Raw genomic sequence first — 24216 nt, 5'->3', positions numbered from 1 at the left:
CTTCTCCCCTTCAAAAAGGGTCTCATGCCACAACCCCCAGACTTATTTTCAGGAGTTTAAAAGAGCAATTTAGGAGCTGTGGAATGAAATTCTGAGAAGAATCTGGGGAAGCACGGGCCCTTCAGCCAATAACATCAATCATGAGAGGTAAAGTGGAATCATTCAAGACTCAGAGACTCTGGTTTCCCAGTCACAGGTGAGCTACTCATGGTAAAAGCACCTGCCATGTGCTGAGACAGTGACTGAAACATGGAAAAGAGGGGACCTGTGGCCCTCCAGATGCTGCTGGACTGCAATTCCCACCTTCCCCGACCACTAGCTGAAGCTGGAATACACATTTAGAGAGCCACACATCCACCAGCACTGAACTAAGGGCTCCCAATATCATCCTGACTGCAAACCAACTGATGACCTGTATGCAGACACCAGCAGCCATGGCATGGCCACTGCATACCTTGTGTTCTATAATGTACAAAAGATCAGATCCAACCTGGAAGGTAGTCTTGTGTCTAAGAGAAACTACCTGGTGCTCCAACACACTCCATATATCCAAAGCAGGAAGGCTACCACGTAGATCGTTGTACACTCTCTAAATTGCATAATCAGGGTTTTTTAAGCTACAGGTATATAATGGCACCAAGCACGACAACAAAGTGGGTTCTTGAGAGCAGAAAATTCACAGAACCAAGGAAATGCTCCATGTCCAAACAGGTTTTGGGCTTTAAAACCCATCTACTGCCGACAGAAACATGTCAAATATAGCTGCAGATGAGAACACCCAACTGGGTGTGACTGCCTCAAATTGGACAGTTTCTAGCAGTCATGGCCACAAAAGAAAGATAAAGCTTAGGAAGGTGGATTCAGTGTCTTCTAAAGGATCTAGAGGTAAACAGGTAAATGAGAGAGAAAATTACCCTTAACACATCCTAATCATTCACCTGTATCCCATGAACCCCATCCTTTTCTCTCTACTCCAGCTGCACAAGAGAAATAATATCCCATGCTGTTACCACTTGTGCGGGTTCTGAAGACAATTGGAGTCATAATCTAATCAGTTAATTAAATAAATTTGGCTGATTAAAAGTGATCAAATAATTATATGCTAATTCTGTGTATTATGCAAGCTGAACATCGTCCAAGTTTAGTTTAGTTTTTTGTCATGATATAAACCAGAGTTTTGGGGACTCTGGCAGAGGATATTTCCAGAAGTAGCTCAGGGCTGGGCTTTAGAAAGCAGAATTGGCATACTAAACTCCCTCTTCCAGCATCTCCATCTATGTAAAACAGCGTTCTGCCAACACCAAAAGGTTGTGTTCACTGGCAAAGCAGTACCGCTTGATTAACTAGGAAGGGGCTGGGTGCATTCTTAGACTGGTACCCCTTGCTGAGCTGGGAAGGAACCCCAAACAATTTTCACACCCCCACTTTCTAAAAGGTTGCCTCACTCCTGGAATGTTTTCTAAGGAGGGCAACCATGATGATGAAGAGCCTGGAAACCAAGCCCTTTGGGGGAAGGTTGAAGGAGTCAGTGAATTTTACACCCTGGAGAACAGACTATCAAGAGGCAATGCAATAGACCCCCTGTTACATAGATGGAGCAACTTTGTTTTCTGTTGTTCCAAAAGATAGCACCTGAATTAATGGGTTTAGACTACAAGAAAAAGGACTGGATTTAGACCAAACATCAGGAAGAACTTCCTGATGGCATGACATGTTCAACAGTAAACCAGACTGCTTTGGAAGGGGCAGATGACTCTCTTTCATGAAGGCCTTTTCAGTCGTGGCTCCCTGTTGTGAAATGCTCTCCCCAGGGAGGTATACCTGGTGCCATCTTTATCTATATTTAGACTTTTCTCTTCACCCAGGTTTTGGGTCCTTAAATTTGGGGGGGGGGGATTGTGGCCTCTTTTCGTGTTGGCTAGGAATCTATCAGACCTGCCTTTTAATTGTATTGCTGTGTTTTTTGCTATTGTTTTCAATGGAAGTTTCTTCGGGTCACTCTGTGAGAAAAACAACTACATATCAGCATCAAGAACAGCAGGCTGGATGGCCACCTATCAACAATACTGCAGTTGGCAGTTGCCACCTCTATGATTCTATGAAACAACAACCTTACAAACTAAGCCCTCAAGATCCCATCATCCACTGGGGCCAAGCACAGCATATACAGTTGTACCTTGGAAGCCGAATGGAATCCGTTCCAGAAGTCCGTTCAACTTCCAAAACATTCAGCAACCAAGGCGCGGCTTCCAATTGGCTGCAGGAGCTTCCGGCATGCAATCAGAACCTGCGGAACCCACGTCAGATGTTTGGCTTCCAAAGAACATTCGCAAACCAGAACACTCACTTCCGGGTTTGCGGCGTTCGGGAGCCAAAGCATTTGAGTTGCAAGGCATTTGGGATCCAAGGTACGACTGTATCTACATAAAGCAAAGAGAAGCAGAAAAGGCCGAGCAAGCACTCCTCAACCAGGGTAAATTTGCTGAACGGTTCACTACCATCTACAGAAATGGAGCCTGACTACAGATTCCAGGGATCCTGGCTCCCAGTTGAGAATGTGGAGTTAAGTCTGCCCCTGCATCCACCAGAAAAAGCTCATTTTGAGTTCCCCCCTCCCATCGTGGAGATGCAGCTTCTCCTGGCATGAGATCAGAAGACCGTAAAATGGAGGAGCCCCTGAAATAAGGTTGCTTTGCACCAGCCTCTGATTTCCTACAGGAGAGGTACCTGACACAAAGGGAACATGGCCAGGCGCAGTCTGGGGATGCTTTCATAGCATCCTCTCACTCCAAACCTTCCCAGCAATCCTCCCACCCAATTCCTTCATGCTGCAGCACAGAGCGGCTGGATTTCCCCGAGACACGCACACAAACAGACGTGGAGCTCCAGCTCAGCCTGTCTGACCTACTTTCCCTTTGTCTCCTGCTTTATCCACATTACTTACAGAGCGCCACCAGCTTACACCTTCCTGCACAGATCCCAGCCCCCTCCCCACTCCTCAAGGAGATTTCTTTTGCCACGTAAGAAAATTCTGGCAGCTCTTCCCCCCTTCCTAGGGCCATCTCAGCATTATATTTTAGCTCCATGGGCCCCCCTCCAAAAAGGGGCAGCAATCACCCCTCCCCATCTCCAGAACACTGACCTCTTCCATAAGCCATGAGGGACCCCCGACAGCGACAGAGCACCACAGGCCTTAAGGCCAGGCTGAGCACTATGATCTCATCTAACCTCAGGCCATCAGTCGCTCCTGCGTCATGCCCAAGAGCCTCCAACTGCACTCTAAACCATCAACCCTGTCTTGAGGTCTAGGCAAAGGGAGGGAACAATTCTGCATTCTTGATGGCTGCTCTGTTCTCCAGACAGAGGCCTGGTTCACACAGAACACTAAACCACGGTTTGTTAAAACAAGCCATGAGTTGTCTCACAGATGAGCAAGCAAACCATGGCTTGTTTTTCTCCAAAGTTTGGTTCAATTTTCAGCTGCTCTCAACTCATGCCTTTGTAGTTCAGTGAGCATCTGGGGTGGGGAGGCCAAACAAACCATGGTTAAGGAAGGGTGTTTGGCTTGGTGAGAGTTGCAAAACTTAATTACAACAAACTAAGGGTCATAAACCAGCAACGAACCACAGCTTCAGATCATGGTTTGTTAGCAGTAAACAAACCATAGTCAAGCCACTAGGCAGGCTTTGCACAAAATACTAAGCCGTGGTTTCATAAACCATAGTTTAATAAACCTTGGTTTAGTGTTAGGTTCAGAGTGTGGTTTAGGGGCTGGGAGTTTATTTTGCCTGAAAGTGAGCCCTGAACATTCGCCTGACTCCATAATGAAGCTGATATCCCCTAGCAATCTGGGCTTCCAAGTTATGGCACACAAAACTCAAGACATTGCATTGCAATTCAAACATGTGCATTTACATGCCAAATCAGAGAAAGATGCAATACTGCCTCATCAATATGTATATTTCAAATAAGAGAAACTGTGGTTTAAAAAACCACTTTGGCTAAAATTTAGATAGGCCACCAGGAACAGGAAAAAAATTCCTTAAGACAACCTCTCTCATTCTTGGGTTACCAGATGGTGTTGGACCACATGTCTCATCATTACTGACTGCTGTACAATTTCTTGCCCAGTGAACTTGCATCATTCCTCAAGGGCCTCAAGGGCCATGCGTAGGCAAACTAAGGCCCGGGGGCCAGATCCGGCCCAATCGCCTTATAAATCCGGCCCACGGACGGTCCAGGAATCAGCGTGTTTTTACATGAGTACAATGTGTGCTTTCATTTAAAATGCATCTTTGGGTTATTTGTGGGGCATAGGAATTCATTCATTTCTCCCCCCCCAAAATATAGTCCAGCCCCCCACAAGGTCTGAGGGACAGTGGACCAGCCCTCTGCTGACCCTGCTCAAGGCTATAATTGTGATGTGCTAATCTCCTGTTCTCCCAGCTTTCAAATGGCACTGTAAGAGTCATTGTGGTGTAGTGGCTAGATAACTGAATTTGAACCATGAAGCTCAATGGTTTTGAAGGGGTCTTTTTGCGGGGTGGGGCGGGGCGGGGGAAAATCACACAAGCAACATAACTTAATTCACAAGGCTGCTGGGAGGAAAAAACTGACAATCCCACATACGTTACCTTGAGTTCCTTGGAAAAACGTAATACAAGTGTGAAAGTGCAAGTAATTGTTTGTTCCTCTTGTTGGATGTTGGCAACAATAATCTTGCAGGATCAGAATTCTAGGTTCATCAAGTATAGTATATGGTCTCTAACCAGGACCAACCACATACCCCTGGAAAATTGATAACTAGGACATGATTTCAATAATCATCCTCTGTCTGTTCGCTGCCTCTGCTAAGGAAAGATATAGTGCATCTGCAAACCATGACCTACAGCCATTGATAGACCCATCTATGGGAGCTAAACCTATTCCAGTTGACAGTGATAATGACAGTGTTAGTGGCCTTCCAAACTGTGGGATGAATTCCATAAAGTTGAAAACAGTGCTTGCTTTAATTTGTCCTGAACTTGCTGTCAAAGTATTAGAGAACTTCAAACTCCAATGTTTTGGTTTCTTTCACACCATTCCTAATTTTGTGAACTAAATAAGTGTGCGGCCTAAACTTCTCTTCGAAGGAAGTCCCATCCACGGGAATATCTTTAGCCACCCATTTCTTTACTTTCCTCCCCTTCTGTGATCTCTTTTTCAAAACCAGGCCACTAGAACTACATTGGCATTCCAAGCACAGCCATACCAGAGTCCCATCCTGGCGTACTTGCCATTTCATTTTCAGTCCCTTTTCATAGTAATTCCCAGTATCAGATTTGCTTTTCCTCCACTGCGCCAGCACACTGAGATGACGTCACTGCACTTTCTACCATGACCCCAAGCCCTCGCTGGCAGTAGTGACAGCTCATTTAGATCCCATCAGTGTCTGTGCAGGAGTTTGTGTGTCCCAATGTGGAACACGAGGCGCTCGCTCACTCTGAAGCTCACCTGCCATTCTGCAGTGCTTCTGAATCATCCAGCTTGAAGAGTGCCTTTGAAGAAATGCTCACACCATTTTGTAGATTTCTTTTTTTAAGACAGAAAAAGTTATTGGGAGTCTGAGCACTCCCCTACAGTACACGGCAAGCGTGGGCATGTTCAGCTAGCCCTATTTTTAACCCAACAAGCTCTACCCACATTTTCTTCATCTCCCACACTAATGACCCCTATCATTTCATGAAATTTCGTCTAGCGGCTTATTTGATAGATTTGCTTTAATCCATTATTTGAACTCTGTGCAGCGGATGGCTTCTGTGCTGGAACGCACATCTAATAAATGTTTTTCTAAGTAGTAGAAGCTGCCTTGTGCCCAAATCAGCCCACTGGCCCATCTTGCTTAGCAACACTTGACTGCCAGCAACTCCACAGGCTGGCAGGTGAGACACTTTTTCAACCTTGCTAGCGGTACAAGCAATTGAATTTGGGACCTTCAATGCACACAGAAGTATATGCTCTGCCACTGAGCTATGGCCCTTTCCAAAGACAGCTGTTCCCTCCCCCTGTATTACAGACCCAACGTGAAGAGCAGTATTCTGTGGCCATGGTACCCACAGCCTGAGCTGAGAAGGCTGGAGAAGAGCAGATTCAGCTTTCCTTTCTGAAGCACTCTCACTGACCAGAACGCTTTGAAGCAAGTTTGCAAAAGGCAGCAGAATTCTGTTAAGTTTTGTGGCCCTCCAGGTGTCACTAGGCTCCAATTCCCGCAAGTCTGAGCCAGAATGGTCAGGAACAGTCAAGAATGATGGGAGCTGTAGGTCAGCATTTTACAATCTTTTTGCTAGATCTGAAAAACAAAGGAATGGGCTTCACCTTTTCTCAATTTTAATGTATCTGGCACACCTTTGGATTTAATTCAGCTACTTGGGCATACAGAGAAAATAATTCTAAATGTTCAGGGTTCCGCATAGCCTGAAACAGGAGGCCAGCAGTACTATTCAAGATTCACATATTTTTGCTTTCCCACATGTTATAAACATTCCCCGAGTCTGCTATAAATGCTAACTTGCCCAGGGTTCAAGGCTGGTTGCCAATCCTGAACCCAAGTGTTTTATTGAGATATATGTATGAATGTGTGCATATATTGTTTCTGGGAGGGCAGCACTCACCAATATGGAGTGCAGGCACCTTTTGCTGCCAAGGTAGCCATTTGGTCTGGTACCCACAGCACTTTTATCAAGACATGAGTACGAGCACCTTTTTAAAAAAAATTATCAAAATAGAGGGATATATAGGGTGAAAATATTTTAGCCTCATGGCATGCATCCCCCAACCTCCCCCTCTGCTTGCCACTTTTAACTGACACCATCATTCTATGGCTCAACAGCCTGCAGCCATAGACATAATTGCTAGACTAACGCAGCATGCCCAACTTCCAATCTGACCCACTTTTTCCATCCTCCAGGGCAGAACTAAGAGCTGCTCACATAAAACAATGAAGGAAACCCAGGATTTTAACATTGCTGTAAATGGACAGCAACAGCAGCATGGGCCCCACCCTGGCCCCCAACCCCCTCCCAGAAGAGGCTAGCAGCAAAAAGACAGCACCTCTTACTTTTGGGGTGCAACATGAACCTAGAATTTCCCTCTTCCGACAGAGATGAACTGCACCAGTAAATAGTCTATTTTTCTGTATGTCACTGACATTCCAAAACTCTTAAAGTGCCCACAGTGCTTTTTTTCTCTTTTCAAAAAGTTGTTCTCTCTTTCAGCTCAGAAACTTACATACTTCTGCATGTCTCCCAGAGAGTCCTCAGAGTATGCAGAAATCATTACTTTATTTTTGGGTGCCCCTTGTTTCCTTTAAGAGGGTTGCCTTCATGAGATCTGAAGTGCATAGGGCGGGGCTGCGGAATCAGTTAAAGTGGGCCACCCATAAGCCTCAGCCAATATGGTTAATGGTCTGGGATTATGGGAGTTATAGTCCAGCAACTTCTGGGGGACACAGGCTCCCCACCCCAGCTTTAGGGCTTCAGCAAATTTCTGTTGCAGATTAAGATACCCAATATATGTGTGAAAACATCCTTTCTATGACCACTAGAGGGCTCTTCTACCTTTCTTGTAATAGGTTTCTTATGCTAGCTGCTGCGAGAGACAGTATGCTGTATACAAGACTGGGTTGGCCCAAGGGGGTTGGATTCTCCAGCCATTTCCCTTCCTAATTATGCTCCCCTCCCCACACATCTTCAACCGCTGTTGCAGCCAGAATTGCAGATGACAACAGAACAAGAAATTGGTTGGCTGAATAGAAGCAACAAGGGGGAAAGAGCAGAAACACACCATTTGCCTTATTACGACAAAGCCCCAGGTGTTAAAAGCATCTCTTGCCACAGAAATAACTCTCCATTACACCATTTGAGCTGAGAGCACCCCTTAAACAGTGAACCCGATGAAGGCATTTTCTATTCACACTGGCTTGGTCAGACTCCATGAATCCAGCTTATGGAACTAATCGACCATGTCCAATTGCACAAGAGCCTCACAGACTGACCTGTGCCAAGATAAACACCAGAGCATAGGGGACTAATAGAGATGCAGCCCTAGTAATCTTTCAAAGCCTCCGGTATCTCCTCCTTCTCCCACTGTATCCAAAACACAACTACTAGGCTGCATTGCTGGCAGATAAACTGAGCACAGGGCACTCAAGCAACATAGGCAGGCACTCTCTTTAACTGCGCCAATCTCCACCATGCACGCTTTCATCCTCAAAGGGTTCTCCCACCAGGCTTATTCACCACGCAGAAGCTGTTCGCATCAGACACACGAATTCACCTCTTTTCTCTCTGCACTTCGGAGATCAGCAAAGCAACAGCCAAGGTGGAGCACCTTGTTCGAAAGAGGGGCACCTCGAGAAAAGCTGCAGGAGCTGAAAGTTCAGTGCTAATCCACATGAAATACCATTTGCATATGATTTTCATGAGCATGGCAAATTAGAGCATCGTATGATGGACATGCTGTATTTATGTTTTTTAAAAAACTTATTTTGTGCTTCCCATGGAGAAGGCTACCTCCAAATGCTATTTTAGCTGCTCTGCAGCTTAGGTCACAGTCCTCTCAGAAAATACTTGGTGGAAATGCTTATGATTAAGCCGCATATAAACGCCTTAAGAATAAACAAATGGAAGGGAATACAAAAGAAAAGCTGCACTAGGGAATAAAAGCCCCAGTGTTATTTACGGAACACATTTTGTGGAACCACACATGCTTCAAATAATTGTTGGTATGGCACCATTTGCATTCCCAGGCAGATGGTATCTTCTGCATGGAGTAAAAACAAGGTCCAGGCTGCTCAAGGAGATGAACTGCACTCCCTATCAGAAGGGAAGCTGAAGTAACTGTAGGTTACTAGGCATTCTGGCCATACAAGAGGGAAAGACTACAGGCAATAAACTTGTACACAAACACATATACATGCAGTGCCAGGAAATAAATAAAAAAATGCAAAGCAGGAAATCGTGGGAGAGAGCTGAACAGTCCTTGTTGCTTGTGAGGAGACCCTCCCTAAAGCCTGAAAAAGACATCAGTGACGGCGGAGGAAGCCCCAAAGAGACCCGAGCACACAGCCTCCCTCTCTAACAGCTGATGGGCGGGGTACTGCAGCAGCCACAGCCGCCACCACTACTTACCTGCGTGTCCTCCAGCCTCCAACCAGCCCCAGAGCTGATATTTTAGTCTGCATTGTAGAGAGAGCTGGAGAGCAGGGAAAAGCAGGCGTTCAGAGGCTTTTTAGAGGGTGCTCCCCACTTACACGATTTTTGCTTATGTGCGTGGGCCCTGAAACATAATCTCTGCCTAAGTAGGGGGGACACCCGTATAGCAATAGGGCACATGCAACTGAAAAACCTCTGGGCCTCCAGATATTGCTCACCTCCAGCTCCCATTGTCCCTTACCATTGGCCATGCTGGCTGGGGCCGATGCGAGTAAAAAGTCCAAGAACAGCTGGAGGGCCCCAGGTTCCCCACCCCTGCTTTACATGCAGAACGCTCCAGGCTCAATCTCTAGTATCTCCAAGTAGGTTGGGAAAGACCTGTCTGAAATCCTGGAAAGGTGCTCCCAGTCAGTCTAGACTAGAGATGGTAACCTGTGGCCATCCATGTTGTTGGGCCACAACTCTCATCATCCCTGGTCATTGGTCATGCCAGCTGGGACTGATGGAAGATGGAGTCCAACATCTGGAGGGCCACAGGGACTCCATCCCTAAATTAGACTGACCAATTGTCTGCTTTGGTGGAAGGTAGCTTCCTGTGTTCCTGACACACATACACTAGCCTCCCATTAGGAACTTCTGGTTGGGCCCAGATAAAAATCCCCATCTTCCAGAAGTTACAACTTCAATTGGAAGGAGCAGGACCTTTCCAGCAGGTTTGGAATGAGTTCCCAGAAGAAGTGTGGCAATGATTTTCACGGTGACATTTTAGAAATGCAAGGAAAACATCTTTTTGCAGGACTGTTGGGAAGCAGTCTGCGTGGGATTCTGCATCTGAACATTGCCACCTCAATGTTCCTCATTTAATGTTTTACTGGTTTTGTTTCACCACTTTATCACTCTGGGTCTTTTCAGCATTAATTCAGATATGAAATTAGAATTTAATCTCACTCCTGCACTGCTAGCAACTGGAGACGGAAACCAATATATTCTCCAACACAAGGGGCCTCACAAGGTTTCCAAAACAACAACAAAAAAGCATCATCACTTGGCTAACAAGTCTCTTGAGGGGCAAGTGTTGGCTTTGGTGCGTAACTTGTATGTTATCTCAGAGGGATCTTAAACATCCTAAGAGCCTTGGCCATAGGCAAGCACAGGCCAGCCAGATGTTATCAATACACTGCCTTGCATTCTCCTGTCTTTTTCAGTGGCTATACAGGAACAGACGCCATTGTAATCTCTCTAGTATAGAAAGCCAGTCAGCAAAAGGATGGGATACAGACTAGCAGATTTAGGGCAGATCCATGCCACACCCTTGAAGCACAACCAACACACAGTTAAAGCACATAACTTCCTCCGAGGAATCCTGGAATATGTAGTTGAAGGTACTGGGGGGGGGGGAGAGAAATAGAGTTCCCAGGATTCTTTTGGGAAAGCCATGCACTTTAAATGTGTGTTGGGATGTATGGTGTGCATGTGCCCTTAATTTCTAGGCCAAGTGCAGGTAATCTGGTTCTATAACCTCATGCCCTCAACACTTCTAAGAAATATCCTATGACCAGTAAACCAATGCCTGCAATTGGAATCAACCATGGGACAGATTTATGCAAATTTCATTTTGCTTGTGATACTTTTGAGGATGTAAAATATTTATTTTTTTATTTCTTATTACATTTATATCTCGCTCTTCTTCCAAGGAGCTCAGGGCACCATACACAATTCTATTATCCCCCTTTCTCCAATTATACTAACAAAAGTTGTGAGCAGATTAGGCTAAGAGTCACTGATCCAAGGTCACCCAGTGGGTTTCATAGCTGAGTGGGGATTAGAACCCAGGGTCTCCCCAGTCCAAGTCCAATACAGTAACACTACATCACAATGGCTCTATTTTTTATTGGCGGCTGAAACAGGAAGTCTCATGACATCTCAGCTCAGCCATGACATCTGTGAACATGGTCCTAATAAGTGACAGGACAGTGTTTCTGAGAAAAAAGCATGGTGCAGTTTCTTCACCAATAGGCTGCCCATCACCCTATAACTGAGATTGTAGTGACCAGGTCAGAAGGTGTAACAACAGACATTAATGGGGGAGAAAGAAAGGCCTCTAGAGAAGACCAGTGGTCAAAGTGAGCAGGCATAGGTTTCCAGGGGAAAATGTTTTCACCTGCCATTTGTCACTGAAAGCCAAATTAGATGTAACACTTAAATGCACCATTAGGAAGCCAGTCAGTTAAAAAAAAATAGAGAGGGAACTTTAACCTTTCCCTCCTACCCCACAAATGATGAGCCTTCTCCACCCTTGCCACTCCCATGAGTTTGGAATACTGATAAAATGTTAGAATTCCAGGAAACAAGAGAATCTGCTTCAAGACTCATCCATATCCTAAGTGTTTAGCAGAATCTAAACAGCTATTTCTGATACTTCATCACAACCTTGAGAGCTAGACATTTTAAATACAACCATGTCCAATGGAATGGGTGAAAGTTATCAGAATTGGCTTTAGGCGGCTTGTCAGCAAGGAGCACACGCTTGAGCATGTTGATCCTTAGACTTCTCCTAATTGACCCTCCTTACTCTTTATGGTGCCAACACCTTTGATTTTTGAGGCTTTGAATCTACCACTTAGAATAAACTGGCAGATTCTTCCTTCATATAAGCATTTAAAACAGCAATTAGGATGGTAATAGCAGCAAGAAAGCTCAGCTCAAACTACGACGTGCTGCAAATTCATAAAGCAAAAATGGTACCCTTAGAGAGAAAACAGCAGCTCTGAGCATCTTTTGTTCAACGCTCAAGGTTCTTTAACTGGAAATAAAAGGGGATAAATTCTGGAGTTAGTGGAAACATAATTCATCAGGAATAACTCCCCCAAGGCTAACCATTTAAATAGTTTCTACATATGTCTATGACAGTCAAAGCTGATTTGTTGTGGGGGCTGCATGTGAGTACAAACCCATCTGCTCAAAAATTTACTGTGCCACATTCAGCGTCACAGATAGATCCATGTATGTCTTTGTCTTTAGAGCCTTTTTCTCACCATACATTCCTTGAAAGAAGCAGCTGTCTAATAAACACAGGGAGCGAGGGAGAAAGCAGACAGCAGTCCGTTCACCCACCCAGGACCCCGTGGTTCCTTACCATCCATTCGGTGGCCCTCAACCCCAAGGGTCCACCTGGTGACCTGGCTGTTTCCGTAGCTGCAACCATACAGTTAAAAGGTCAAAACGGGTGGCGGGGAAGGGCTGACCCGGCGGCTCATGGGGGACTTTGCCCCTGGTGGCAAAAGCAAACACGGCCCCCGCCTGGAGCTCAACTTCTCCTGGAAGCGAAAGAGAGTCCCCAGCCAGCAAAGGGCTGAGCGCAGCTCCAGGGCACGCCTGTTTCGCCTTCTCTCCCTTTCCTTCGACTGCATCAGTGTAGGCCACCGTTATAGCCAGCAGGAGTGATCTACCATAGCACCTGGAAAGGCTACTCTGGAACACCTGCTGCTTATTCAGGCTCCACCTTGAAGATCCACCATACACGGAGCTCCTGAGATTCCAAGTGGAGTGAGGCTTGAACTAGACCGTGCCAACGTGGCCTCTGCCTAGAGATGAGGTCGAGAGAGTCATCGCAGATGCTGTGCAAACCATTTCCCCCCCAGTGTAACACTTCCCCGAAGTCCAGAAACAACTGTTCTGTAAGTGGGACAGCTGGTTACGAAACAATGCTGGGGGGGAGAAGGGGGGCAGGGGATGGCAATGCAAAGAGAAAGAGAGGAGGAGGTGGCGAGAAAGATACTGCCAGTCACCAAAGGCGGCTCATTCACAAGCCTATCACAAAAGGCTGCCGTAGATCCTCCCCCCATGCCCTGCAAAGACCAGCCTGCATGCACTCACCCTTCTTGTTTTCCAGATTAAAAGAGGAAAGGTAGCGGTGCACTTGCTTGTTTTCAAGTGGTGACTATACATCTCTTTTCTATTCCTTAAGAGGGGAAAGTAAGCAGAGAAAGTAAAAGCCCAAGTCTCCAGCTGGTGCCGAGAGAAACCCCTTTCTTTTGTTCCCTCGGAATGAAAACATTTTATCAGCCCAGACGTGAGATTTTCATTCTGCCATTAGTGATCTCAGTTCCACCTTGAGCTCCTGCTTCACTCACCCTCATTACTTGTTAGGTTTTTACTTTGATGTATGCGAGTGAAGTGTCATGCGGCTGCTGAAAAAGAGAGGAAGCCCCAAAGATTGAAAAGGAATCGCCTCTTAACCCAGCTGCCCCAGATCAGATCCTAAAAACAAACACCAGAACAGAAAGCAAGTTCAAGCACATGCTTGCCAAGAACAGATAGCCCTGTGTCTCTTTTCGTTAATAGAAACAGGTTAACACAGGCTTAAAGTAACCTATACAAGAGCAGCTCCTAATCCAAAAGAAAATACCAAGGGATGAGAGGAGAGAGCCTTGTTTACATGGCCTGCAGGTGATGACCAGTGAGATAATAAGGCATGACAGCTACACCACAATTGCCAATTTACTAGAAGATTAAGCATATGCAGCTACCCAGCACAGGACTCTCTTGAGGTGGTGGCCCAACAGAAGCAGCTAGAGATAGTAGCAGGACTCACGTGGAAATACGAAGTTGAATGAAATCTACAACATAGGCACACACACATATATTTGAGGAGATAAAAGCAGTCCTATCCAGCACAAGTACAATGAGATGCCAGAAGGCCTAAGGCTTCACATTGCTCCCTCAAGTCAGAGCTGGACTAATTTCTCAAGAGAAAAGCAGAACAGTGATTCAGAAGGAATGACTGCTCGGTAGCTGAGCTAAAGATAACCTCCATACAGAGGATGCTCAAAGATCAGCCCAACCTTCTCAGAGCGTCTCATAAGCAAGAATGAATCAAAAGCAAACCCTCCCCCCCAGCTTTTGCTTTTCGAGCATCAGCTGTTCTGAGTCTGTCTCAGAATTTTGTAATAGCCCCTGTGAAGAGCATCCAATGATTTCTGGCAGCATATGGGAAGGAGGCTCTGTCTGAAAGTGCCAGGTTCTGAATGCATCTGACGGAATGATGGTCAGCAGGCTCCAAGAATACTGGAAGGGAGGGAGATACCATCAAACAACTGATGGCGTCAGTCCTTGGTTTCTTCATTTCAGGAGCGGGCCAGGCTAGCCAGGAGCACTTCTTACTGAAGTCTGTTCAATGGGAAGGTGACTACCCAACTGGACACTTTTTAATTTATATATTTCTACTGCATCAGACCAACACCTACCTGAATCTAGAACCATGGAAGGCACCACATTGAGCCCCATGAAATGCAAGTCCATCAACCTCACAAGGTATCTGAAGAAGTCTGCATGTACATGAAAGCTCATACCAAGAACAAACTTATCAGTAGTTGGTCTCTAAGGTGCTACTGGACAATTTTTTATTTTTTAAATACATTTATACCCCACTTTCAGACATGGCAAACATCCTTCCAACCTTCAGACACACATGGAAATGTTTCACCTGTAAAGTAGTGCAAAGGACTACAGTTGGAGACAAAACAGCATGGCATACTTCTTGATGGATCAGACCACCCTAGAAGGCCAATTACCAACAGGTTCCAAGGTGAGTAATGGTTTCCTTTAGTGCTGCAGGCACAGTTACATTTTTTTTAACCTATTTGGTCTGAAATTGTTTGTTTTTAGAATTTATGATCTCCAAAAGGGGGGGGGATCATGACCATCCCTACCATGTAACAAGGTAGAGTTCTGCTGTATGTGGCACCAAAGGGGCAGTGATGAAGAGATGGATGAAGGCAAGAATCTGTATCTGAATAGGTGGCAAAGACATTTTAAAATGCTGACCCTAGTCGACATAATTCGGACTCTACTTGAGGCAGCAAAATGCCTAGGGTTGGCACAAGAGAGATTCCCAGAAGACCCCAAGAATGTCACACCAAATGATGACTTGCAATCATGGAGAACACAGGTGTTCCAGGCAGCTGCATTTCTCATAACAGAGCTCCCTTTCTCTAAGGGTCAGACAGTAGAAGCAATGCAAGATGTCCCCATTTGCACCATCAGTCAGAGCCAGATATTAAGGTAGGTTGACTTCCTTTCAACTTTGTTTTGGAGGTCCCATTTCCTGCCCTGATCATATTAGGAAAGAACATCAGGCTTTGATTGCTATCATAGATTCTCCTTTCAAAACATTTTTCCAGCCAACACTTTTCAAAAAGCTAATGCTCTTTTTGAAGCTTTCAGCTGTTAAACATTCATTGCTATTCTGCTGCCCTTCCTCTTCCTATTTCAGGATCATGGATTTCAGCAGTTCATAGTTACTTTCTTTTACATAGCCAACTGTTTTCACAGACTCAAACATTTCCTTCCTATTAGTCAGATTCTGATCTAAAAATAGCATGTCCCTCATTGTTTCCTCAACTTTCTGAAGGAGAAGTTTGTTGAGAACAAGTAAGAACCCTGTTTATGTATTCCATTTAAAATATGGCAAAAGTGCTTTTGTACTTCTACTTGATATGGAATTTTTTGCTAGTGCAGTCCAGTCCTGGGAGCAGCCAACGTGGAAGCTTACATGCTCAGTGGAGGAATCTGGAGTTTTGCTGTGGCTCTCGCTGTCTTCATTGTCTCCTCTCAGCAGCCACCAAACCCTTTCTATCATAATACTGCTCCCTTTCTCACTTAAGATTGGACATTGTTTTTTCCTCGCAAATTTCATTCTCTTGCATTTCCAGAATCTATGGCTCTTGGGCAGGTGTATCAATAAGAAACAATGACACCATTCAACACTGGCATTCAAGCTGCCAGTCCCTGGCTCACTTCCAGAATAGTCACCAGTTGGCGTTCTATGCACACAGATCCCATTCTGTGCTTGTGGGCAGTGGCAGGGGGCAGAGGCTCCACAAAGCACATTCACTGCTTTAGCACTGGCTATGATCATCTGCTTGTACACAGCTCTTTTTTTTAAAGAGCCTATAGAGCACAAGTCTCTTGTTAGGGCCCTTCAATGTTTTTTTTTATTTTTATGCAATGAGTATGCAGTTGCAACTCATGTCATGTGCAGTTGAGATGCCTTTCTCAGAAGCTGTGCTTCTGTTCCAAGAGTTACTGCACTTTGCCAGTGATGGCACTTACTATTTATGCCTGGGAAAAGCAATTCTTCCCGTGCATAGGAGTCTTTGGTGCTATTACTACTGTGTGCAGTGGGGCTGAGCAAATGCTACCAGCACCTGCCACTGGATAGGTGCAGTGTTATAAGTGACCATTCCATTCCTACCTCCCACCCAGTCCCACTATAATAATCCTACCTTTATGGCTGAAAGATTCCTGCCATACAGTTGCTTTTAAATTATACTCCATTTTTCAAGGAAGGCCAGGGAGTAGCATATATGGTTCTCCCTGCTCCCTCCGCTTTTATCTTCCTAAGTACCCTGTAAGGTAAGTTAAGCAGGAAGAGCTACTGGCTCAGGACAACCCAGTGAGCTTCATGGTTGAGCAGTGACTTGAACGTGAGTCTTGTTCCCTCTTGAGCAGTTTTCCAAGAGATGTATTCCAGAGAGGAAGCAGGACCAGAAGCAAGAAGTAGGTGGAGCGACAGATGCAGCTCTTACTACCTTTGTATAGTAGGTTGCATTCTGACCATGCAGAAGCCACATCATGCAGAAGCTGACCATGCAAAAGTACACATCTCTCCATCCCAACGAGGAAGTGGGATCATCACAGTTCAAGGATGCATTCCAGCCAGCAAAAGCACTTGAGGAAGGCATGAAGCAGGGCTGGTGAGATGTGTTGACTGAGGAGGAGAGGCAAGGGGTTTGAGAGGGTGGTGGCTTCTCAAATCTAGCTAATCAATCTTTCTTCTGGCCAAGTTTTGCTACCAATGCTGCTTTGGTCACCATAAAACTGACCAATAAAACGTAGCCCAATTCAAAAAAGACAAAAGTTTTGTTGGTAGGTGGTACAATGATCAAAGAGTTTGTAATTTGCCCTTTTGCAATACTACCTCAAAGATGAGGTTCAAAGACAGGCAATGTTAAGTGCTCAAGTCCTCAACAAGGCAGGCAAAAATTACTGCTAGTAGCAAATACAGTACAGGGCAGTTGCTGTAGGAAGTAGGTGACAAAAGTGGATAACAACAGACATGCCCCTCTATTGCTGTGCTTATAAGACCCTAAAGCAAAGCATCAAAATTACAAAATTAAGGCAAGAAGCTCATTGAGAACATCTTCCACTAAGTTATATGTGCAGAATGAAGACATTTTAGATACTGGAGGAGGTACCTTGAGACATATTGCAAGAACAAAAAGTATCAAAGCAGAAAGGAGCGAGCACAATTTTTGCTGAATTCTTCAGTGCCTTCAAAACAGAATTATGTAATAATTATGAGTGTACAGGTGCAGTCAGAATAATTTAACACAGCGCCCAGAGAAAAAAGGTTGAGCACTCATCTCTCTTCAATCCTGAAGCCTTTCTCTCAGCTACAGGTTGCTTTAAGACCAGTTAGTCATGTTCTGTAAGAGGCCCACCTACAGGAGAGAGACACTGGTTTTCCACCCTTCAACCACAATGCCCCAGTGGTCTAGAAGATGAAGGACAAAGTAGCTTTGCCAGAGGCCCAGAACACAGTGACCCTAATCAATTTCCCTGGGAATAGATTGAACAGCCAGCCATGTCCCTAACACGGCTGCGCTCAATAGGAAACTGCAGCCGATTCAGGCCAAGAACCAAAATTAGCAGGCAAGCAGTGAGTCAAACAGCACCTCCCACCAGCTATTGTTTAGCACTTGCCCATCAGCTATTGCAGAGCTGAGGGTGCCAGCCCAACTTAGGCTTCAAAGGGGCATTCTATTCCACAGTGTTGTGAACTTGCCATAGCATAAGATAGGGAAGGTACAAGGGAAAGGGGGCGGGGAGAGGGAGAGAAAAAGCAGCAAGCCTTCCTACAAAAAGTAAGGATTCTTAACTTCAATGCCTTCTTGCACTATGATTTAACAAGATAACCATTCAATACATGTACCAATCACACTTCTCCTGCAACACTAGATGCACAATTGCCAAGAGAATAATATGCAGTCCTTGCATCAACCAGGCCACACGGAGAAGTGGGGTTGCTGCTGCTTTATGCCTTGTCTTCAAGAGAGGCAAACTAATCTTTCAAGTTGTCCTAGAGCCTAAAGCATAGTGGGAGAAATCAATATTCTTAAATCAACAGTACCAAGACCTAGGAAGCAAAGGACCAGACCACTTGAACATATTTACACTTGGGAACATAATTCATCTCACTGAATGCGTACATCACAAATCTTGCAGGAATTTCTCATAAACAGCTCTACCTAGCTGCCAACCTTTCCAAGTCTGCACAGGTTTTAACTATGCATCTGATTGTTACTGAGGGAAGGGAATCCCTGGGAATAGAGACAACATGTGTTGCCCAAATTACAAGTCCCTTTGACATCTGCTCTATATAACTGGCATGGGAAGGCTTTGGTGGGCTTTAGGAAACCTGGAGAAGCAACTGGTCCTGCTAACACTAAGCTTGCAGGAGTGATCAACAAAGGAAGTCTGCCACATTTCAGCCAGGAGTACCAATAACTCATAGTCCTTGTCTAAATGAAATTGGCCAGCCAACCTAGCTCTAAGGGTACAGATGATTAAAGCCTAAAATTTCACTGACAGATGCACTCTATGCATCTTCCCCAGTGGGTGGTTGACAAGTAACATACTTGTTTATTGTTGCTTAAGCATTTAGGGTTGCCAAGCTAATATAAGATCAAAGACAGTCACATTTAAACCTGGATTTGGACAGGGCAAGGTAGGAAAGCAAATCCAGTCAACAGTTCTGGAGAAGATGACACAAATCTAGAGAACACCTTGTTTGAAAGGACATAGGACATCTCTGAAAAACAGACACAAATTTTTCAGTGCTTAGCAGGATAGACAAAACCCACCCTGATTTAACTAGCATGCTTTCTTTATGAGGATTTAATAAACATGAAATACAGGGATCACTGTTAGAGAAATCTAATCCTACTGCAGAGTTGCTTAACTAGTTAATTCAAATGAAACTATGCAGGAAGCTAAATAGCCACCAATCATTCATGACGTTACCCTATATTTGTATGCTCTAGGCCGGGGTGGACTGAAGATACTCTACTAACAGATCCCCAAGGGGTTTATAGTAGATTGTTAAAAACTAAGGATTAGAAATCCTTGCCAATTGCAGCAACAAAATGACCCCCTACTGTCTTACATTATACTGTTGAAATGAACTGCTCCAATTGGCTTGTCAATTTTGGAAACATCGGAGGAGATCGGAAGCACTTCACATTTCCCAAGTGCTCTGATCTTGAAATAAATAAAAAACCAAAAGAAGACAGAGCTGATGGCAGATGCGCATTGCTGTGTGTCAGATTGGGTGGACTGGCTGATGCAAAGGGACCAGCCCTGCAGTGACCTTCTGGTCTTCAGCAAGCCAGAGAGTTGTGCAGTGTTAGCTGGAGTTCTGGTTTATTATCTGCCTAGCTAAGAAGAGGCAGGGTGTTGTGTGGTGAGCACCCTCTCTGGAGCAGGCTGAACTCTGGCAAAAGCCTGGGGTTCCTCACAAGAGGGTTCAAGGCAACTGAACATGATAATTAATCAGCAGCTAGTGCAAATCATGTAGAATCAGCATTCATATACATTAATTACAGATTCAAAGTGCCTTGCATTCTGGCTGCAACTAATTGAGGTTTCCAAACGCTTTTGAAAGGCAGCCCCACATAAACAGTTACAGCACTGTCATCTGAAGGTCACTAGAGGAGGAGGAATGACTGTGGCAAGATTCCCCTGTGTCAGGGAGGATGATAGCTGTTGCACCTGGTGATACTGGGAAAAGGCACCCCTCACCACCTGCAGAAAACTAAGCATCTGCACTTTCACACTTTCCACCCCGAACAGGCTGCAAAACCAATCTCATATCACACGGTCCAACTACCAACAGTACCTCTTCTGTCTGAATTATGTTTGCCCTCATTGCACCCTATCCAGTCCATCACAGATATCAGACAGCAATTCAGCCTTTCAACTATCTTACAGGAACAAATGAAAATGAGAGAGAGGTGGCTGTCATCTGCATACTGATGACTCCACAGCCAAAATCTACAAATGACCTCTGTCAGCAGTTTCATGTAGATGTTGAACAGAATCTACATGTGTATTGTATAAGCTAAATAGATCCAAAATGTGCTGCTGGTGGTTTTGAACACTTTCCTTCCTGTGCAACACACTCAGATGCAGCATGGAGGAGGTGTCAATGCCAAAAGATTAAAGGGGCCACAGAAGAATCTGGCATCAGATGTTCAACAAGGTTCTATTTTAGACCAAGCAGCATTGCCAAAACATTGTGACAGTTTTGTTTAAACATACTTGAGGATCCAAGAAAAGACTGCATTCACTCCCTTTTGCCTTAGATGAAGAAGTAATGTGTGGTCCAGACAGAACAATAGAAGACCTACCATCTATTTACAACCCATCACTCTACAGGTAGACAACACCATGAATTAAGATACAGCCAGTGACAGAAATAGAATATGACATCACACCAAGTCAACAACAAAAGCTACAATCCTGACTGGTAGTGGCAGCAAAGAGGAAAAAGGAACAATCATCAGCCCATGACTTTCACTCACATCACTCTGTCAACCTCAGACTGAAATTCCCTATGTCAACAACTCTGACCACACATTTTAACCAAAACAGCTAAAGTGACAACATCAGTTGGAGAGGCCGGGGAAAATCTGTCAAAATGGGAAGAAAGTTTTGAAACACACACGGGCAAAGAGAATTTGCTTCTTAATAATTACCTTTCCCCACAACTTCCCAAAAAGTTGCAATTCTCCCCACAAAATGTGGGAGAACATCCAGGAACGCTCCAGCTATCCTTTCTCTAAGTCAGGGATGGGGAACTGTGCCCCGCCAATGTTACTAGACTACAACTCACATCATCCCTTCCTATTGGCTATTTGGGCCAGGGTTGATAGAAGCAGAAGCCCAACAACTTTGGGAGAGTTACAGGCTCCCCACCTCTACTCCGTGCAATAGACACTTGCAGAGTTAGGGCAGCATCCGGCTCCAACAGCTTGATAACAAATAGTAAGAAAGAGTGAGTTGAAGTGGGCTTTTGAGAACCGATGGGGCTTCTCTAAGGCCAAAATCAAAGCCACACACCAAGCAGCTGTGGCCTCATTAAAGTTGAGCACCCTACACTTTAGCTTAGCATGAGGAAAGAGGTAGTCAACAGTCATAGCCAGAATGGCTGTCGGAGCTAAGGCTATAGCCTTTTGCGGGCTTCTCTGAAAAATATCAGAGCCCTATTTCAGATTCCAGTTATACACTCAACCACAAGCATACGCATGCACCAAGAGGCACAGAACAGCAGCAGCTCTGGAGCAGAGTCTCGGGGGAACCCACCGATTCTGGCACCCCTGGAAACCGTGCTCCCTTGTCAACTCACTCTGCTCATTCCAGGCTGCCGTGTGCTCAGATTCATAGGCTGCCTCCCCAACGTTCGGTGCCCCAGCATCACTCCGTGGCCCCCAGTAAAAGATCCGCCCTGCCAGACTCTCCAGTTTCTGTAGCGCCGACATCTTACACCCTTTGTCCTTGCTGGAGTTTTGAGAGTTCACCTCAGCTCCATGGCTCATGTTTCTCTTTTATTTTATCACCGGTTCTTTTCCTCTGCCCCAGCTCTGCTCTCGGAGCAAACACAGCCAAGCAGCTCAGTCAGGATCCAGGAGGGCACTCTCTTCAGTCATTGCTATTTGCCAACAGGTAGAGGCAGCGGCACTGCTTTTCCTGTCCCGCCACAGGAAGAGAGGGGTAAAGGCAGCAACCGGAGAACAGACACAGTCCCAGATTCAGCAGAGTTCTTAACATTCCCCTCCAAGTGATTCACACAGGCATTTTGGCTTGAGCCGACTGCTCTCGACTTCCATCAAACCCACCTCCCTGGACCATAGCATTCATGTCAGTTCAGCAACAAGTCTGGGGCAGCCATCCATATTAGGTTTTCCCAAGCCCCCACGCTAAGGCTCAGAAAGGCTCCAAGACAGTTCATTCCATATTCTCTCTGTTTAGAAAGAAATACAGGGAGCCTGGTCACTTACACAGCTGATCAGAGGGTGAACAGCAGGCAGATTTGATTAATACAGAGGGAGCAAGGCCTGCCAGATCAGCAGTAGCAAGGACTATGCAATGAGGCTTAAAATAGCTCACAAATTCTCCGAATCTCTTTTGCCCTCAGGGCTGAAGTTAGGGCAAATAAGGAAATTGTCAGGTAGGGAAGCCCTATTATCTTCCAAAACGAGGTGATTCTTTAACAGAAAGAAGAAACAATTCAAGGAGAGAGGGAGACTGAGATAGAATCATAGAATTGTAGAGTTGGAAGGGACCAAGATGTTCAGATAACTTGATGAAACTAGAGCACACCAAAGCAAACCTCTGATGCTGTAGATGGAATAAGACAAGGTGTGGCCCCCCAAAACTCAAAGTAGGAGCTCATTCAAGTCCATATCCCCTTGGATGCTCCATGTTCTGGAGATAGAAATCACTCTTTCTAAACACTAATACAACATTCCAAGGGTGAACATTCATTTGCAGAATGGAAGTCCTCATGACTTCTGGATTCTATTGCTAAGCAGCCCCCAAAAGCTCATATTCTCTGAATGAAGCAAAAGATTACTGCACAGTCCAGAGTGTGTGGATAAACATGGGAAGAGAAACCAGAAATCTTGCTTCTAAAGCTTTGTCCTTCTCTCAAGGTTAAGAAGCCTTTCTTAGGCAAGGCCATCCAGAACAGAGAAGAATGGAGGTAAGGAAAGAAGAAAAAATACAGGGCGACGTCTCTTCCTCATAGGACTGCTTGCCAAAGAGCTCTAAAAATATTAGATGTCACAGTGGACCTCCAAAGAACAACCAAGTCATAAGGGACAGGAAGGAGTTATTGCTTTAGCCCCCCAAAGCTACGCAGGACGTAAGTGACCAACCGGCCAACCAAGTGCATCCACAGAAAAAGCTGGGTCCAAAATTGGAAGCTGAATTCGGAGTCGCCTTCCCACATACTCTGAGGACTACGGGGTTCAGCTTCCATATCGCTGTTTCCAGACGACAGCCTTGTTCTCTACGCCTTCAGCACAGATCCAGACTCAGGCTGCATAGTTCATTCTGCCTGTGCTGCAACTCTCCATTGTCCCTCAAAGCAGAGCTGGCTCTTGATTCAGAGACTGTCTGCAGGGCAAGCAGAGCAAGCAGAGTGGCAGGGTAGCTTGCGGTATTGTTTCAGGAAAAGCCCCAAAGGAACTGCCTTGAAGTGGGAAGAAGAAGAGAAGAGGCTGGGCATGGTGCCAGCTTTGTACAAAGTCCTTAAAGGAACAGGCTACCAACTTTGCATCTTCTGCACTAATGTTCAGCAAAACATGCACATGAGGAAACTGCACTCCTCCATTGTCCATTCTCTCTGCTGAAACTGGTGAGATGCACCAGCTTAAGGACTGAAACTCGGAACTATTAACTAAGAATGCAAAGAGGATCCCTTTGCTGCTCTGCATTTCGTAAAGTTCAGAAAGCCTCTCTGCAGGCCAACACTTTATCATCATTCAGATCACAAAGCAAGAACACAGTCACTTCCTCTGAGAGCAGTCAGATTTGACTACTGCCAAAGACAGCTTACTGAACTAGGTAGACGAATGATGCACCCAGGAAGAACAACTTCTCACATGGCTGGAAAATGCTTCAAACTGAGTATTAAGCATGCCATTTCTGGAAATCCAAACCATTATTCTAGACCCGACTTACAGAAAAGACAAAAGTTCACAACAACTACTGCTCATACTGCAAATCCGTTGGGTGCATGTTAACGCATCTCTAGCAGAAAAACAAAGGAAATAATGATCTCTTCTTCACAGTACTACAATTCAGCTGAATCAATCCAGATCAAATACATCAATGTGATATGTAGCAGAAGTAGAGCAAACAATTTCCTTCCTAGACTGACTTGTAGGCAGTAGTAGAA

At 45.2% G+C, this 24216-nt stretch overlaps 1 protein-coding gene and 1 long non-coding RNA gene across 6 annotated transcripts in view; one reads left to right on the top strand and one right to left on the bottom strand.

Annotated features, from left to right (window-relative positions):
* The window catches only part of PRKACA (protein kinase cAMP-activated catalytic subunit alpha), a 60110-nt gene that overhangs the window by 14861 nt on the left and 21033 nt on the right, over positions 1–24216 (bottom strand). The window contains exon 1 of one of the 5 annotated variants that reach the window (XM_082213635.1): positions 21661–21865. The exons of 3 other annotated variants lie outside the window; for them this stretch is intronic. In XM_082213635.1, coding sequence (XP_082069761.1) covers positions 21661–21850 — 190 coding nt within the window. In that variant the 5' untranslated portion in view covers positions 21851–21865. Of the gene's footprint in view, positions 1–12327; positions 12350–21660; positions 21866–24216 lie in introns of those variants that run through there. One more of the 5 variants, XM_082213638.1, reaches the window with a different exon arrangement.
* On the top strand, positions 12744–18388 carry LOC309527114. The gene is made up of 3 exons (XR_014217109.1): positions 12744–12868; positions 14342–14778; positions 15190–18388. It is a non-coding gene; the product is annotated as an uncharacterized lncRNA (long non-coding RNA).

The sequence above is a fragment of the Podarcis vaucheri genome (assembly GCF_965113315.1).
Source record: "Podarcis vaucheri genome assembly, chromosome: 2".
Taxonomy (NCBI): domain Eukaryota; kingdom Metazoa; phylum Chordata; class Lepidosauria; order Squamata; family Lacertidae; genus Podarcis; species Podarcis vaucheri.
Note: the sequence above shows the minus strand (reverse complement) of the source record. Positions and strands in the feature narration are given on the sequence as shown.